The sequence below is a fragment of the Brachyhypopomus gauderio genome, chromosome 9, assembly GCF_052324685.1.
Source record: "Brachyhypopomus gauderio isolate BG-103 chromosome 9, BGAUD_0.2, whole genome shotgun sequence".
NCBI lineage: Eukaryota > Metazoa > Chordata > Actinopteri > Gymnotiformes > Hypopomidae > Brachyhypopomus > Brachyhypopomus gauderio.
In genome coordinates, this window is record NC_135219.1 from 12,651,253 (window position 1) to 12,668,421 (window position 17,169).

Sequence of the window (17,169 nt, forward strand, 5' to 3'; positions counted from 1 at the left end):
GTGCTGATGGATCTGTTCTGAGAGGTTCTGGGTCCCTGTTTAGTCGTCCATGTTTGTTTGTTTCTATGAACGTGCTGTTCTCACTCTCGAGGCAGTAGTGTGTTTGCTCGGGTTCCGCTGGTGTGAAACCTCTTGTGAACACACGCCTCCCTCTTCCATTCCTACATGGGCCATGAACCACCACCTCACACTCGATGACACATCGTCTGTTGCGTTCTCTCTCACTCTTGCTTGCTGTCTGTTTCTCTAGTCTGTGTGTCTGTGTGTCTGCTGCGTGTACGTATAGGTGTTGGAGTATGTTTACCAGACCACTCCACAACCCAGTGTGCTGTTTGTTCAAACACGTCTGTGTTTTGACGGATGTGTCTGTACCTAACTGGTCCTCGTGTGATATTTTCACACTTTCACCCCTGTCTGTGAACAGAACACTGAGCTCTCTCCAGGTGTAGAAATGTGAATTCCTGTTTGGTTTACCGTAAAAGGGAAAAGTTAGGATGGTTTTGAATGCACCATTACAATGTGATTATGACTGAGAGATATTCCATTTTCAGAAGGGGCGTGTAATGCTCATTGTCAACATGTTTGTTTTTTCTGTTTCGTTTTGGGGTTTTTTTGTTTGTTTTTAGTATTTGTATGTAAATGTGCTCATGTAAATTATGTTTTGAGAGTTTATGGATGTTTTGAACAGTATGGAAAGAGATGAATCTGTCCTATAACCTGTTGATCAGAGGCCTGTGTCCACGCATGACCCAGGATCTTACACAGCACTTTGAAGTACTCCATGCGTTTTATTTTCCTCTACACTATACTTTGTGTTTTCCACATACTTTTTCAGTCTGGTGCCCTCTAGTGGCCAGATGCTCAAGTTTAAGTTGGCCAGTAGATGGCATCACATGCACCAGATAATCTGTGAGGATGAGCTGCACAGTATTTTTTGAAACAGGAGTAACTGTAACTACTAAGATGTAGTGCCAATAGAAACTGTGAATTTCTAAATAAAACACTTTGTCTTTCATAGCTGTGTTTTAACTGTGTCTTATGTTTCTTGACTCTTATTCTTGATTCTAACCCAGTTTCTGGGATGTGTGTAGGCGCAACATTAAAAAGGATGTTCTACTGCAGAATCTGTAAGGACATTTAATCAACTTTGAAAATGGTTTGGAATGGTTTTTTTTAGGTTTCTACTTTTGTTTCGGTTTTTTTTCCTCTGGCCTGCATGCGTCTGTTCCTGTGTCCCCTCTCTCGGCTGTGCCGCGTCTCTGCTCCAATGTCCCCTCTCTCGGCTGTGCCGCGTCTCTGCTCCAATGTCCCCTCTCTCGGCTGTGACGCGTCTCTGCTCCAATGTCCCCTCTCTCGGCTGTGACGCGTCTCTGCTCCAATGTCCCCTCTCTCGGCTGTGACGCGTCTCTGCTCCAATGTCCCCTCTCTCGGCTGTGACGCGTCTCTGCTCCAATGTCCCCTCTCTCGGCTGTGACGCATCTCTGCTCCAATGTCCCCTCTCTCGGCTGTGACGCGTCTCTGCTCCAATGTCCCCTCTCTCGGCTGTGACGCGTCTCTGCTCCAATGTCCCCTCTCTCGGCTGTGACGCGTCTCTGCTCCAATGTCCCCTCTCTCGGCTGTGACGCGTCTCTGCTCTAGTGTCCTCTCTCTCTGCTGTGATGCGTCTCTACTCTAGTGTCCTTTCTCTGCTATGACGCGTTTCTGCTCCAATGTCCTCTTTCTCTGCTATGACGCGTTTCTGCTCCAATGTCCTCTCTCTCGGCTGTGATGCGTCTCTGCTCTAGTGTCCTCTCTCTCTGCTGTGATGCGTCTCTGCTTTCGAGTCTTCTTGATGTTCTAGAGGAGAGACATGTCTTGATCCAAACATCGTTTTCATCCTGTGCCTAATTGGCAGACATGGTAGACGATAACAAACACAACACTGACAGATGAGATGGGCACTATGTTGAATGTAATATAAATATTTACATTTATGTTCTAAATGTGGAGGATGAGATGTATTTTCTTGATTCTAGCTACACAACACAACAAAGTGAATCTTTTTTTAAGAGGATCATCGTTTGAGTCATTTTAGAAGACCAATTGGACAGAATAATCAGGCTGTTTTTCAGTAATATGAAATTAACCATCTCATAATATGAGATCTGTAGGTTCCTTTTCATTATAGCCTTTATGTGTGTCAAGTTGAACAAAGCCAGCAACTTGTGTTTTAATGTCAGTATCTCTCAGGGTAAAACTAGCATTTTCTCCAGTCTTTACTTTTATCTTCATCTCTATGCCAGGCGTGACATTTGTGCAGAGTCTACCATTCTGCACCAGCTCTGCGCTACGGTAGGACGGTTCAATAAGAGAGGATGGGTTGTCAGAACACGGGTCTCCCAGTCTTTTTCCACCATGAATCAGCTGCACAGAACACCTTGTTTTGGCTGCTTCTCTCCATGGTGTTGCACTGCAGGCTGTGCAGAGAAAAATGCCTGTTTTTATTACATTAAAAGATTCATCATCTCTGAGCAGAAGAATGTTGTTTCTGGAACAAGTGTGGATACAGTGCCAGCAGTGCTAACACAGCCACATGTCTGGCTGAAATCTTGACGTAATTCTTAACCTGCAGTGACTAAATTATGGCATGGCAAAATGAAGACTTACCTTAGCTTTTTAAAGCAACAATTAAATGTGAATAATGTGTGTAGTATTTTTAACCTTCCACCTGGATTTTCTAGTTGGCCCAAGACACCAGTTAGGATTAATTCCTAAAATCTGGGTAATAAAAGTAATGGCGCTTTTATTGGACTCTTGTTATGTAGTATCAATTGTTCCGTGTTCGGCACTAGCCCCAAAATCAATTTAGATGACTTTTGTTTTGAAAGCGCCTTCGTAGCAGGTTCACAGTCAGAGCCCTGCCTTCTCCGGGCTTGCTGTCCGCTTTGGAGCTTTAAAAAGGTAATAACTTTATTACATTAATGCAAAATTGATTCGGATATTACACTGGAGTTACTGAAAATGCTAGAAACACATGTTTATGCACGTGTCATGTTTATATTTTTTGTGCCAGATGTATATATTGTAGGTTTACTGGTGAACCGCTATTACGGTCAGGCCGACGGTTAGACTATGAGACAAAATAACATCCGTCCTGTCAAACTCTTCAGTCATCTCCGACAGTTTTATGGTTTAATAGAGATTTATTATGGTTCTCTCATAAACCAAATCGGAGATATTAAGGTCAACGGATAAGCCTATAACTGTCAGTCTGGCTCTGTGCGGGACGTTAACACTGCTGCCTAATCTCTATGGGGCATGTAGGGCTGCAACATCACTGCTACACACACTGCACACATCGTGTCATGCAAATCATGTGGCGAGCTTCTTATTTGGCGAGATGTTGGAACAAAAGGTCTAATGTTGTTAGTTCCTGACGAGATATTCGCTTCGTTCTTGCGTTATCTATGTAGACCTTGGCCTGGGACTCTACATTTAAGTGATTTATAGATTATTTTAAAGATTTATCGATTAACACCGTTTTGTCCTGTTTGTCTACTCGTTTGCATTCTTGCACGAAATGTCTATTACAAAATCACACGCCCATAAAAGAACTTTAGCATTTAATTGAATGATCAAACTGGTAAAAGTTGGTCAGTGACTGAGCACTGGGATGTCATGGGACTGATCTAGGCAATGAATGAATGTTTAAGTATGGATGAGTCAGTCAAACAAAACCAATGAGAACGAGCACACAAATTCTCCTGGGTGTAGGTTGTTTGTGTTTGTGTTCCAGAGTTCATTGGTAGGATACTAATAATACCAACTGCTGACCCACAGGCATGTTAAATATTCATAAGGCCCTGAAGATCTTGCTCATCATAGTCAGGTGTATTCCATTAAAGCTGGGGAGGACAGTAGATCTTGTCCAACTGCATTAATTCTCTGGTGCTTATAAATAGTCTCACATCAATATGACACATTTTCGATATTCTCTGTTTATTCAGTTCGTTGGTTTATTTTAGCATGGCCGAACCACCCCAGTCATGTGACTGTTTTGTGTCTCTGCCGCCGGGTTCTAAATACGATCACGTGATATTTGGGAAGAACTCTGACCGGCCGAGAGACGAAGTGCAGGAAGTGGTTTACTGTCCTGCGGCCTCCCATGCACCTGGGGCCACCGTGCAGGTGAGCGGTTACCTTTAACCCCTGGCCACGTGCGGGCGTGCTCACGCAGAAGCTCACGTGTTGTCTTCACGTCTCCAGGAATGTCATCAGGACTGACTTGGGGACAAAATTATATATTAATCCAGTATTACCTGCCCATTTTCTTGGTTTTTGAGCTCATATCAGTAAACAAAGCGTATTAATTAATTTGTAACTAGGTCAAAAACGGAAGCCTGCTTGATGTTTGGCTGTGAGCGTGGGTGTGTGGGTGGTGGAGTTCCATCTGGTGCTCCTGAACCATGGGGGAGAAGCAGACTGCTTAATTATGTTTCCATTTTCCCTTCCAGTGCACGTACGTCTCCATCCCCCAGGTGGAGCGCACCCATGCGGTGGTACTGAGCAGGCCCGCCTGGCTGTGGGGGGCGGAGATGGGGGCCAACGAGTGTGGCGTGTGTATCGGGAACGAGGCGGTGTGGACCCGGCAGCCCGTGGCTCAGGGCGAGGCTCTGCTGGGTATGGACTTGGTCCGGTGAGTCCAGCCGAGAGCCGCGCTCTCGTCTTCCGTCTGGGGCCGATCTGGACTTTGTTCCCTGTACACATTTATAAATGAGCCTTACTGATGTCGGTTCTCTGTGTCTCCTTTGCAGTAAGTTTGAGTTTGAAGAGCTTTCAGGGCTGTATGTGTGTGTAGGGTGGCCAGAGTGGGTAGATTCTGTGGTCTTGGGCTAGGGTGGGTTTGGAGATTATTTGTGTTGTATAATATAGGACGTTTTAGCATGGGTTTGGATTAAAGAAGCACACCTAATGCTCACTGAATCACGTTGTATTGCATTATGCTGCACAGTGTGTGGTTCATTCACTGGAGCTGAATGAACGTGTCGTGTTGAGCATAATGACAGTGTGAAGCTCCGTGTGTGGTGTTGGGGTTGGGTCTGGGCGAAGAGCCTAGTAGCAGCAGCTAACCCCGGGTGTGTGTGTGTGTGTGTGTGTGTGTGTGTGTGTGTGCTCAGGCTGGGTCTGGAGCGTGGGGAGAGTGCTCAGGATGCCCTGCGTGTGATCACGGAGTTACTGCAGCATCACGGGCAGGGCGGAGCCTGCAGGGAAGACCCCCAACATTTCAGCTACTTCAACACTTTCCTACTGGCCGACCGCAACGAGGCCTGGGTCCTGGAGACCAGCGGCAAACTGTGGGCCGCACAGAAAATCACAGGTCAGAACCACTCACAGGTCAGAACCACTCACAGGTGTCTGGCGTGTTTCTGTATGTAGAACAGCTCCTGGATGGCAGGTTGGAATTACTGAGCAGATATCTCTGGGTAATGCCGATACTAAAATAGCAGCCTGAACCTTTTTTTTCTTTCATTCTCTGCTGCACCAGAGGGAGTGAAGAACATCTCCAACCAGCTGACGATAGAGACGGAGATCTCTGCCGAGCACCCAGAGCTGCGTGAGGTGGCCACGGCTGAGGGCTGGTGGGACGGTGAGGGTGATTTCAGCTTCGCCTCCACCTTCACCCCGGATGACCCCCCCGCCAGGATGGAGCTGGCTAAGGCTCGTTATGAAGGTGGCAAGGCCCTGCTGCAGGAGCACGCTGGTGAGTGCACTTCAGCGCACCTGTGTAGATGACAAACATGGGGCTTAATTAACAAGGCTAATAAGCTAACTTAGAACACACAAGGCTAATCAAGGGTGGGGCAAACATGGAGGTGGAACCATCACCATGAAGAAAAACCGCTCCGCCTGGGAGGGAGCGATCATGACAACGACATCGGTTTACTGACTGGAAACTAAGATGCTACGGTCATCAGTACGAGGGAGTCAGCAGTGTGATGTGGGCCAGTCAACTGACCAGTAAAGATTCAAGATATATGGCTTCTTGTAAGACCCTCTCTCCACAAAAAACACGAGAGGCACCAGGAGACGGCACAGGGCGGCAGCAGGAGACGCTCAGGACGGCACCAGGAGAGCAGTTTCAGAAACACAACAGCATTAGCAAAGTCTAAATGGAATGTAAATCTAAATGGAAAAATGAAGTCAACCACTGGACATGTGAGCATGAATGAGTCATCTGGACTGAGCATGAATGAGTCGTCATTAAGTTTGATTTTGTTCTCATTATTTCTTTTTCCAATACATTTCTTACAATTTACATTTTTTTGCTTGTGAATTTGATTTTTTTTCCCAGTTTGTTGAAAACTTTTAATGCACTGCATAGTCTTATAAATTATGTTTGTCTGGTAAAGTAATAATTTCCTTAGAATATCACCTGTGTCTAATGGCCAGCTTTAATTTTAACTATTTAATGTTTGGTTCTGGATGTAAAATATTAAAAAAATGTTTTTAGCTAGTTCAGTCTGTGAGGTAACAAGAGACTGGGCTGTACCACTCAGTCGAATCATCTAACTGTGTGTGTGTACGTGTGTGTTTGCGTGCGTGCCACAGGCTCCATGACAGCAGAGGTGATGATGAAGATCCTCAGGGACAAGGCCCATGGGATCTGCATGGACTCTGGAGGTTTCTGCAGCACAGGCAGCATGGTGTCTATCCTCCCCCGAGACACCACCATGCCCTGTGTCCACTTCTTCACTGCCACGCCTGACCCCTCCAGGTGCGCCCAAAGTCCTACTGGCCTCAAATAATAACATGAAATACTGTAGACACAGTATCATAAAAGCACAGAGGCTCTGTCAGGACACGGAGGATCTGAACACAAGTTTCTACCTCAAGTGCATGTGTTGCTTTATACTGCTGTCCTCTGAGAAGGCTCACAGAACTCGATGGAGTTATTTATAGCACTGTGAAGAAATATCTGAACAAAAAAAATAGTAGTAGTTTTTGGGCTCAGGTGTAAGAATATTACCGCATGTAATGTTATTGCTTAAAATGTTATTGTTTTATGAGGAATTATGCAAGTAATTACTCCATGAGCCAAACATGCTTTTCGGGGCGGTTCTTACTGTGATGCTTCAGGTCCGTTTTCAAGCCATTTATCTTCTCCGAGCGTGTGGCTCCGGTTGCCATGGTGAGGTCTCCGGAGTACGGCCCTGACGACCCGGTGAGGTTGCAGCCTCGCTTCCAGCACCGCGTGGACAGGAAACACGAGCTGTATGAAGCCCACCAGACCGCGCTCGCCATCATGGAGGCCAGCCCGGTCAGCACCGGACCTGCCAGCCTTGAGGGGCCTGTGTCTTTTACCTCACATGGCACATTTCTTTATGTATATACACAAGTGAAATGCCAGGTGACTGTCTACCATGGATGCTTTCTCACTGTGTGTGTGTGTGTGTGTGTGTGTGTGTGTGTGTGTGTGTGTGTGTGTGTGTGTGTGTGTGTGTGTGTGTCAGGACGCTGGAGTGTCTCTACAGGGGACTATGCGCTTCTTGGAGTCGCAGTGTCTGCAGGAGATTGAGGCCATGCTCCGAGGGGAACTGCAGGGTCAGGAGCTCGGAGATCTCTTCTTCGACTGTGTGGACACAGAGATCAAGTTTTACCAGTGAGCAGGAGCAGGTAAAAGAACAGACGTGTAGGACGTTCCTGAAACACAGCGAGTTTGCGTGTGCTCTGGATGACACACAGTGTCACGGGCACATCCACACGGACTACCACCACACGGTTTAGTAACTTCAGTGCCAGCTTCCTTATTTAGACTTTTCCATATGGACAAATGCAAGCCTCATCACCAAAGAACAGCAGTTCAGCCGTGAAACAATAGACCACATCACGTCATTCTCTGTTGCTTCACTCACTCAAGGATTCCAATCTGCCCGTGTAATCGGCATGTGAGTGTGTGAACTGCTTGAAATGCGTGTGTCTCAGGCCCAGTGTATGAAACTCGAAAGCCCTGCAGTCATCTGGGGTGGCACATGGTGTGTCCAATCAGATTTCAGGGCGTCCGGTGCTACCCCAGCCCCTGTTTTGACTCCTCCCATGGGAATCAGCACTAGAAGTGTGTGTCGAGAACTTGACATGGGATTTCATGTCTAAGATCACTATGCATAATGGCGAATGCCGGCTGTAGTGGTACGCCCCCTGGTGGTCTCTGGAGCAGTGCAAACTTGCACTCTGGTGTGATGGATCACACTTTGCTTACCATAAAATCTAAATCATCACATTTTCATTCATGCATTTCTTAAGAATGGTATAAAATGAAAAAGTGTACAGAGAGGCGAGCTCTCACGGCATTAAGTGTCTGAAATTGTCTCTAGACGTACATCAAAACCATCAGGGTTCATTAACATGATTATACATTTGTTCAGCCCTCAGTTTTTTGCCAGGAGAACTGGTTCATAACACGGATGTCAGGGAAGAGTTCCAAAGTAATAATAAAACATCTAGTTAAATACAGAACAAAGAAGATTTGTCTTAAGACAATTGGTAAAGAATAATAAAACATACGTATGATTGGTGTTCTTATCAGGAGGAAGCGGTACAGTAGACTGGATATAGGGGTAATGGAATGAGAGAGAGAGAGAGAGAGAGAGAGAGAGAGAGAGAGAGAGAGAGAGAGAGAGAGAGAGAGAGAGAGAGAGAGAGAGAGAGAGAAATTCTAACTGAGGAACAGACACATGAGGGAAGTAAGAGACAAGTAAATCACAAATACCTTTACAGGCATAATTTTTCTGACACTGTATTTTTAATGTGCAGCTCTGGCTGGTGTTTTGCAGATGTCTAGTGAATGCCGCTTGCTGGTCTGCCTTCGGAAGGGCAGGGCTCGGGGAAGAGGATCCGGCCCGCTCCCGTCCATCTCTCTCAGTTCCCATGACGCCATGCAACACATCGTGATATCTATGTCGCTCAAAAGTGTAACTGTATATTAAAAAAAACTAAATGTTCATGTGAGTTGAGCACCCTAATCATGTGTCATTGTCTCACGGGGCAGTCATGTGTGCACCGCATTAACGAGTAAGTGATAGATTACTAAAGAGTGTGTGTGCGTGTGTGTGTAGGGCTGGGTGAGAAAAAGAAGTGGAGGAATATTCTGATCATTCCGGGTTTGAGGGTTTAGCTGTTTACTTAACCTTAACCCTTAAGAGGAGGAAGTCAATAAAGGTCTAATGATACTGTGCTTGATATTGTCCTCATTTTTTACTACTTGATCTTTGCTCCTTACATTCTATGTCCCAATATATTCTACATAGGTTTGATGTTAATATCGTTTCTATACATTCTCAATAGGTTAAGTATTTTAATAAATGTGTTGTATGTTAGTTATTACATAACTATGTTAGTTTATTACATAAATTCGTAACATTGTTATTATTGGGGGCTTTTTGTAAATTGGTGACAAATGATATCCACACCTTGCCATGAGGTGTCGCGACTGGGACACCGGGGGCCGGGGACACGGGGACAGGGCCCGTCTTGCCCGGGCTGCCTTGGTCGTCATCATCGGCAATATGGCGGACGAGATGGACGTTGTTGACATCGAAGGAGATGAATGTGGCACAGATGAAGGGTAAATAAATAGTGCGTGTGTAATGGGAGTCTGGTACCAGTTACATGTTTACCAGTGATGCATGGAAAACGGACACCCGAGTGTTAGCTGAGCTAGCTGCGAGCTAACGGGAGACTTGAAATGGAGCTGGGGAGCTAGCTAGCTGACTTGGACATGTCCAACATAAAGGCTCAATATATAAAATATACAAAATATAATATGTTTTATTAAAATACAGTGGAGCTTGTCACGTTCGGTATAATCTAGAAGCACAACTAGGTAGCTGTACGTGTCTCTGTGCGTTTGTAGTGTCGTTGCTAGCTTAGCCAGCTAGCTTCCTTGGTGCCCGTTTAAATCTAACCGTGTTATTAAATGGGTTCAGTTTAAGAGACCGCAGTGTTCCAACTTGGACGTTAACGCTTGTGAACGGACATGTGAGGGACTTAAAGGTCGCTATCTTCTGCCATGACCATTTTTTTCAGCGACACGGGGGCAGTGCTGCTTCAGGACGACTACTTACAGTCGGCGTGGAAGAGCAACACTGCCGTGTTGGTAAGGGGGAACTTGGGGTTGTTCAACTGACACAGTCCATCACCTTCGTCTGTAGTGAAACATGAACTCGAATAACGGGATTTGTTGGTTTTCTTCATGGTCTTTTGTTCAGCCATGGGCACTGGACAGCTCGATAAGTGAGGAGAACAGGGAGGTCATTGAGAGCATGCTTCTGGAAGAGCAGTATCCTTCTAAAATGTGTTGTAGCTCTGTGTTGTGGTCTTTGGTGTCTAAGTCCACTTTGAATTGCCAGGTGAGCGAAGACCCCTTCTTGTTTCTTTAACAGTGTTTTAGATATTATTTTGCTGGCAAGAAGGTGCCTAAGGTGGCGTGGACCACTGAGAAGCATAAAGTTAAGAAGTGAGTTATGCAGAACCCCCTTCATTTACTCTCCTTTTAGGTAAAATTCATGAAATACCATTTTTAGAAACATTTCCAATCGGTTAAATGTACAGTGTAAGTGTTCCTGAGGACAGTTTAATTTTGTTCAGGTCACCAGTGAAGAGCTCTGGATCTGTAGCTCGTTGGTCCCAGGAGGAGAAGAACCTCTTTGAGAAAGGCCTGGTATGTTATTATTAACTTGCTTTTTAAAATACCATCTCTGTCTGACAGTTATGGAAAACAACAGCTGATTCATGAAATGCAAGAGCATTTGCAGAACACTGACTGTTGTGTGATCTTCAGACTCAGTTTGGGCGAAGGTGGACCAAAATCTCAAAGCTAGTTGGCACTAGGACTGTTCTTCAAGTGAAGAGTTATGCCCGCCAGTACTTCAAAAACAAGGTTTGGCATTACATCCTGGACCTTGTGCCTCCTTCAGGCATTGTGAAGCCTTCTGTGTCAGTAGGTGTTTGAAGACATGGGTTCATTTGAATTGACCTCTTCTGCAGTAAAACTGATTTCAGATCTTCCCCCTTTAACCTTGAATGTTCCAGGATAAAGCTGATGGTCATGCTGTAGTGTCCTCTGACAAGACCCAGAGCATGCTGCTTGAAGCCCCGCCCACTGGATCCACACCTCATTCTATCCAGCCACGCCTCCCCACACTGACCAATGCCATACGCATCGAGCGGCTGTCTGACGACGAGGATGTCGACATCACCGACGATCTTAGCGACGAGGCGTCGCAGCCCGAGAGCCATTCCAATCTCTGTGATGAGCCCAAAGCTTCTGACCAGCGTCATGACCCAGTACACCTGACCCCAATAGCACCGTCTACAGACAGACTGACTAACCACATCACAAATTCAGAGGAAACATCGGACAGACCTGTCCGTTTGTGTCCCGGGGGGACCGCAGACGTCTCTCAGACGCTGGCCGAGTCAGAGCAGGCTTGGCAGGAAGAGGCCTGCTGTTCTGCGCCTAGCCCGGCTACACACACCCTGCCCGGGGATGAGAGTGCTGAAGGTACTGCTTATCGCACGTGTAATTGTAGCATATGACTCTGGAACTGTGACTGCTTGAAACATGCTGACATTTCTGTCGTGTCGTGCTAGATAAAGCGGGAAAGAGTCCAGATGAAGAGGTGGAGGAGGAGCAGGAGGAGGAAGAGGAGGAGCTTAAGGCACCTGAACAGGAAGTGACACTGGACACGAGTTCTATCGCGGAGGAGGAAAAGCAGGCCATCCCGGAGTTCTTTGAGGGCCGTCCGTCAAAAACCCCAGAGAGATATCTCAAAATCCGCAATTACATACTCGACCAGTGGTGAGTCTGCTGGGGAGGCTACTGCATTTATACACACACACACACGCACAAATATTTACAGTGCCAAAATATCTTCATTCAATGTCTTCATTGTGTGCCCACACGTGTGTGTCTTAGGGAGAGGAGCAAACCCAAGTACTTGAATAAGACGTCCGTGCGCCCTGGCCTGAAGAACTGTGGTGACGTGAACTGCATTGGCCGAATACACACTTACCTGGAGCTCATAGGAGCCATCAACTTCAACTGTGGTAAAGCCCTAAACTTTAGCCTGCCTGCTTACCTTTCAAGCTTTCTACCTGTTCCCTACCCAGGAAGCAGGTTTGCTGTGCCTATCATCATCTCGCCGCCATATGAGGTTTTTGGTTTGTGACCGTTATGGCTCTCCGTATTCCCTGCCGTAGACCAGGCCATCTACAATCGGCCCCGGCCAGTGGACCGCTCCCGGGCTAAGGAGAACCGGGACAGCCTGGAGACCTATCAGCTGGCGCAGAGACTGCAGTCCATGGTGAGTGAGGCCTGTGCTCACTAGTCTCGTACTCTCCCTGTCATTACTGCATCCAAGGCTACAGCACCCACTTACTGCCTGTTGACAGCAGGCGTTAGCTGAAGACCATAGATGGCAGAGCTTCCACTAGGGGGCACTGTGGCCACCGTGTTGCATTGGGCTCATTCTGTCCCCGTGTCTGCCTGTCTTGTCAGCGCACGAGGAAGCGACGGGTTCGGGACGCGTGGGGTAACTGGTGTGATGTCAGAGACCTGGAGGGCCACACCTATGAGGTAGCGGAGGTGCACGGACATGCCTGCACTTCACCACCCTCGTGACACGCCTGTGTGTGTTAGAATGGCGATGTCATGAGTGACGTGTAATACTGCGTTAAAGAATGTTTAAGTCCAGTCAGGCTAATGGAGTGTGTCGTTAGTTTACCATGAACTACCATGTACGTAGCAGATGCTCACATTTGTGGCACAAAAGCTGTTTTGAAAGACCTGCTTGGTATATCACAACATTTCTAAAGTTTGCGTGCTTGTGTGTGTGTGTGTGTGTGTGTGTGTGTGTGCGCACACCCTTGCCCTGTAGCATTTGAGTGCTGAGGAGCTGGCCCTCAGGAGAGAGGAGGTGAGGAAGAGACAGCCACGGCCCTGCAAAGTGCCGAGACATCAGGGGTGAGTGTGTGTGTGTGTGTGTGTGTGTGTGTGTGTGTGTGTGCGTGTGCGTGTGCGTGTGCGTGTCCGTGTCCGTCTGGGAGAACCAGACACCACATTTCTTACTGGAATTCATCTAGTAGAGCAAGATGACATTAACACCTAAACACCTCTCTCTCTCTCTCTCTCTCTCTCTCACTCTCTCTCTCTCTCTCTCACTGTCATTCTCTCTCTCTCTCTTTTTATTGCCTTGCAGCACTTTTGACCCATTCCAGCTTATTCCGTGCAAGGCTTTTGGAGAGGACACACAGGTTGGGGATGTAGTCTGTCCCATATGCACTTTCTTGTAAATGTACTTGTGTTGTACGAGTGCATAAAGGTGAACTTTCTAATGGCACTTTTTTCCTTTCCAAATCAGGAACCGTTCCGGGTTATAGTGTGTGCTGAAGCTCTGGTTGTCATGGATGTGGTAGGTCTACATCCAGCTGTTTGTAGACTGGATTATGAAACTAGTGCCACTGGATGAAACAGTCTAGTAATTAGACTCTATTTGGACAGTTGTAGGTCTAGTCTAGGGACAGGAACTCCACAGAGATTGGGACTACATGGCGCCATCTTGTGGATACTATTAATTTGAACATGCAGCACTTAAAAAAATGTTTAAGTGGATGTACATTTGTACACTGACAATAAGTGCAGAATATAGTATGACTCTAACCCTGTCTGGAAGGTGAAAAGACTGCTAGTAAATGCTGGATTACATTTATGCTAGAGATTCGGCATGTTATTTAAGCAAAACTGATTAATACATTCAGAAACTATACGATCCTCAGGTCTTTGATATAATACCATGAAGGGAAAAGAACAGAGAAGATACTTCAGCTAAAGTTCACGTTGTTCTTCTGAAGGTTCCAAAGATCTTTGTTCTCTTTCTGGCAGCATGCTCATGTCTCAATGGGAGAGGTGATTGGTCTGCTGGGTGGATCCTACAGTGAAGAAGAGAAGGTATTGAAGGTAAGACACTAGATCTGGCACGAGCCACTTCAATGCTTCTGACATGGACTGGATTTCTAGCCTAGAATTGTGTATAACACAGACAAAGTTTACCACAAAATCTGATTGTTACTAGTGATGTTATTGTGTGATTTGTTGTTGTGGTGGTGGTAGGTAGTGTGTAGGTAGAGTAAATTGTGTGTCTGTCTGTGTGTGTGTGTGTGTGTGTGTGTGTGTGTGTGTGTGTGTGTGTGTGTGTGTGTGTGTGTGTGTGTCTGTGTGTGTGTGTGTGTGTGTGTAGGTCTGTGCTGCAGAACCATGTAACAGCCTCAGCACAGGACTGCAGTGTGAAATGGACCCTGTCTCCCAGACTCAGGCCTCTGAGCTGCTTGAGGTCAAAGGTCACAGTGTTGTTGGTTGGTATCACTCCCACCCAGCCTTCGAGCCTAACCCTTCTCTCAGAGACATCGACACCCAAGCCAAATATCAGGTATAAGACTGAGTGCTACACAGAGATTCAACACACGTGCATGATGCAGACTGTAAATACAGCACACAATAAAGATTAATGCTAGAAACAGTTAATCCCACATGGGACAGTTCTTCATCTGGACCAGAACGTTTAAAATAAGAGAGTTGTTTTGGGTCTGAAGTAGGGATGCACCGAAATGAAAATTCTTAGCCGAAACCGAAAACCGAAAATGAGGAAACCAAGGCCGAAAGCCGAAAACCGAAACACCGAAATACATTATGCCAATTATTAGTAACATTGGATTTATGGCTAACCTCACTAAAATCAAAGCATTGCTATTCAAAGAATAAATCAACTACAAAATTTGATTTGAAAATATGTATTTAGCACTGACATTACAGTAATGCATATTATAAAATAAAATTAGTGGTGGGCCGTTAACGGCGATAACGCTGACAATGGCCGACCATTAATTAAATGTAACTCGCTTCCAGACCGTTTTTATCTGAGAGGATAAATATATGTATTTTATACGAGTTAAATTTAATTATAACTGACTGGCCTGAAAGATAAATATAAATTCTCTCATAAAAACGTGACGTGAGTTGCAACAACATTAAACAGCTCAGGTAAACACGCTTTTGAGAAATGTCGTCTGCTCGGCAAAACATAACGGGGCTCAATGTTCTCTATTAGCCTACGAAATCCCGCATCCTCTACGACAGAGAACGGCTGATCGTCTAAAGGCAACGAGTTCCATAATTTTTGGTGTAATGTCCTTTTCCTTGGCACCATCACTGGAAAACTTTTTTGCTAGCTTTATCCAAATAAACACGTGCAGGCGATTTTTGCTTGCGTCATCACAACACATTGTTTCGGCCGTGTTGTTTCGGTGATGAAAGTATTTCGGCCGAAAACCGAAAATGCAAATTTAAGCCATTTCGGCCGAAAATTTTCGGTGGCCGAATTTTCGGTGCATCCCTAGTCTGAAGGGTCATTGAAGGGATGAAGCAGGTTCCTAAGATGCTAACATTTCTCTCTCTCTGTCTCTCTCTCTCGCTCTCTCGCAGAGTTATTTCTCTCGGGGAGGAGCTCCATTTCTGGGGATGATTGTGAGTCCATATAACCCCACTAACCCGTCCCCGGAATCCCAGACCACCTGCCTGTTGGTTCAGGAGGAGGCGGGGCCTGCAGGTCCTCAGAGTGCGTATGCAGCATCTCTTCAATTACAAGGCAGACTTTGTGTGTTGTCCAAAAGACATTTCAACATTGTTCCCAAAACATTTAAATTATTGTAAACATATAATTTATGATGTTTATCTATTTGGAACTGTTGGTATAAGATTTCTGCATGAAAAAACGTCATATGTGTTTTGTGACAGGACATTGTGAAAATGGTTTTATAAAGATGGTGATGTGCTTGTACGCTTTAGAGCTTCCCTTCAAGTTTGAGTATGAAGTCTCTGCGGAGCTCCCTGATTGGACGGGAGTGATGAAGAGAGCAGAGTGGGTGGTGTTCAAATACAGGCAGTCTCACGGGTCAGTGCATTTCCATCTTCACATCGGGCCAGCACCACCCTTAATAAAGCGTGAGCCCTGAACCGGTGCTTCAGTGAGGATTTGGGTTTATTGCCCAACAAACTGGACTGTTTGTTATCCGTCGGTGTGTAATCTACTGGTTGTGTTCTCTTTCAGGTGCATACCCATGGAAAGGCTCTACTGCAAAAGCTCCTCTCTCACCTGTCTGGAGAAGGTAATGGAACAGAAATATGATTAGTACAGTTTCTGCTTCAGTTAAACAAATGGATTCTGGTTTGGCCTTATACGTTTAAAAGAACCTGCAGTTTTATGTGTTTTCCACAGATGCTGGTGTCCTTGAGGAAGATTCTCGCAGGGACACCAGAGGCAGAGACATTTCTGGTCCAGATGGAAACTTTGTTTATGACACGTTTCATTGTTAAGCAAGAATCCGTGCAAGACGAGACCATCTCCTTTTCAGTTGGTCGTGAGCCAGTGACCCAGTACCCTTTACACATATCCGCTGCCTCTGAGCCAACGGACAGTGACCTGGCCTTTGACTTTGAGGAGACGTGTGCTACAGAGAGGCCGCTCGGCTCTGAAACCAGAACCCCAGGGAAGACGTGTTCCCCAGGTCCTGAAAACCACCTATCCCCCAGTACAGAAGCGCAAGTGCCTCTTATCCAGACGGGTGCTGGACAAATGCATCAGTGACACTCATTTAACCTAAAGGCGAGCACACTCTCCAGGGAGAATTTCAGCTATTGCAGAACTGAACTTGGTTTTTGAATTTTCTACATTAAACCATCCCGTTAATCATTTACTGTGTGGAATGGTATACCTACATTCTTAATTGTGTTGTAGTCATCAGATACCTTATGCACATATTGCACTCAAAGCTAGCTAGTTAGTCAGACGCAGTGTGTGTAGTGTAAACACTTGTGGTTGGTTTCTCATCCCAATCTTTAGATGAAATGTTTATTTGTCTTTTCAGATGGGGGTGGGAAATATTGCGTTTCACTTTAACATGATCTCTAATAGCCTTTTAGGTTTTTCTAATTGTACATTGTTCCAAGTGAAATTCTTAAGTACAGCGTATCTAAATTGTAAATAAATAAAATTGACATTCATTTATTAAGTTATAACATATTTCATATTTTTCTTAAGCGTTAATAAGTGGATTCGGTGCTGGGGGTGCTCGACGGAA

At 45.7% G+C, this 17,169-nt stretch overlaps 3 protein-coding genes across 8 annotated transcripts in view; all 3 read left to right on the top strand.

Moving 5' to 3' along the window:
• suco (SUN domain containing ossification factor) overlaps positions 1–1,017 on the top strand; it is a 46,725-nt gene extending 45,708 nt beyond the window's left edge. For all 4 annotated transcript variants that reach the window (XM_077017253.1, XM_077017254.1, XM_077017255.1 and 1 more), the window contains one exon: positions 1–1,017. This exon is cut by the window's left edge and continues 2,516 nt beyond it. The gene's annotated coding sequence lies outside the window, so the exon portion shown is untranslated.
• Positions 1,018–2,805: 1,788 nt separating this feature from the next.
• scrn2 (secernin 2) lies at positions 2,806–9,211 on the top strand. Of its 3 annotated transcripts, none has more exons than XM_077017260.1 (9): positions 2,806–2,940; positions 4,005–4,167; positions 4,494–4,675; positions 5,157–5,356; positions 5,525–5,740; positions 6,589–6,754; positions 7,117–7,297; positions 7,491–7,653; positions 8,811–9,211. In XM_077017260.1, the coding sequence occupies exons 2-8, from the start codon at positions 4,006–4,008 to the stop codon at positions 7,641–7,643; spliced, it is 1,260 nt and encodes a 419-aa protein (XP_076873375.1). In that variant the 5' UTR covers positions 2,806–2,940; position 4,005; the 3' UTR covers positions 7,644–7,653; positions 8,811–9,211. The 3 variants fall into 3 exon arrangements, with proteins under 3 accessions (XP_076873375.1, XP_076873377.1, XP_076873374.1); XM_077017262.1 differs by having other exon boundaries at positions 2,864–2,940; positions 3,987–4,167; positions 8,791–9,211; XM_077017259.1 differs by having other exon boundaries at positions 2,864–2,940; positions 3,987–4,167.
• Positions 9,212–9,437: 226 nt separating this feature from the next.
• mysm1 (Myb-like, SWIRM and MPN domains 1) lies at positions 9,438–16,995 on the top strand. Its single transcript, XM_077017257.1, has 20 exons — positions 9,438–9,601; positions 10,063–10,132; positions 10,245–10,315; positions 10,427–10,492; positions 10,624–10,696; positions 10,817–10,915; positions 11,068–11,539; positions 11,629–11,836; positions 11,954–12,084; positions 12,238–12,341; positions 12,536–12,613; positions 12,915–13,000; positions 13,236–13,290; positions 13,398–13,448; positions 13,919–13,993; positions 14,274–14,462; positions 15,515–15,647; positions 15,878–15,983; positions 16,140–16,197; positions 16,308–16,995. The coding sequence occupies exons 1-20, from the start codon at positions 9,453–9,455 to the stop codon at positions 16,674–16,676; spliced, it is 2,643 nt and encodes an 880-aa protein (XP_076873372.1). The 5' UTR covers positions 9,438–9,452; the 3' UTR covers positions 16,677–16,995.
• The last annotated feature ends 174 nt before the right edge of the window (positions 16,996–17,169 follow it).

What these genes read in the sequence shown, in the direction of transcription:
- scrn2 (XM_077017260.1), top strand. Translation starts at nt 4,006, where the DNA reads ATGGCCGAACCACCCCAGTCATGTGACTGTTTTGTGTCTCTGCCGCCG. An exon ending in CACCTGGGGCCACCGTGCAG is followed by an intron (nt 4,168 to 4,493) that starts GTGAGCGGTTAC and finishes TTTCCCTTCCAG; the next exon opens with TGCACGTACGTCTCCATCCC. An exon ending in CCATCATGGAGGCCAGCCCG is followed by an intron (nt 7,298 to 7,490) that starts GTCAGCACCGGA and finishes TGTGTGTGTCAG; the next exon opens with GACGCTGGAGTGTCTCTACA.
- mysm1 (XM_077017257.1), top strand. Translation starts at nt 9,453, where the DNA reads ATGAGGTGTCGCGACTGGGACACCGGGGGCCGGGGACACGGGGACAGG. An exon ending in GAGAAGCATAAAGTTAAGAA is followed by an intron (nt 10,493 to 10,623) that starts GTGAGTTATGCA and finishes AATTTTGTTCAG; the next exon opens with GTCACCAGTGAAGAGCTCTG. An exon ending in AATTACATACTCGACCAGTG is followed by an intron (nt 11,837 to 11,953) that starts GTGAGTCTGCTG and finishes TGTGTGTCTTAG; the next exon opens with GGAGAGGAGCAAACCCAAGT.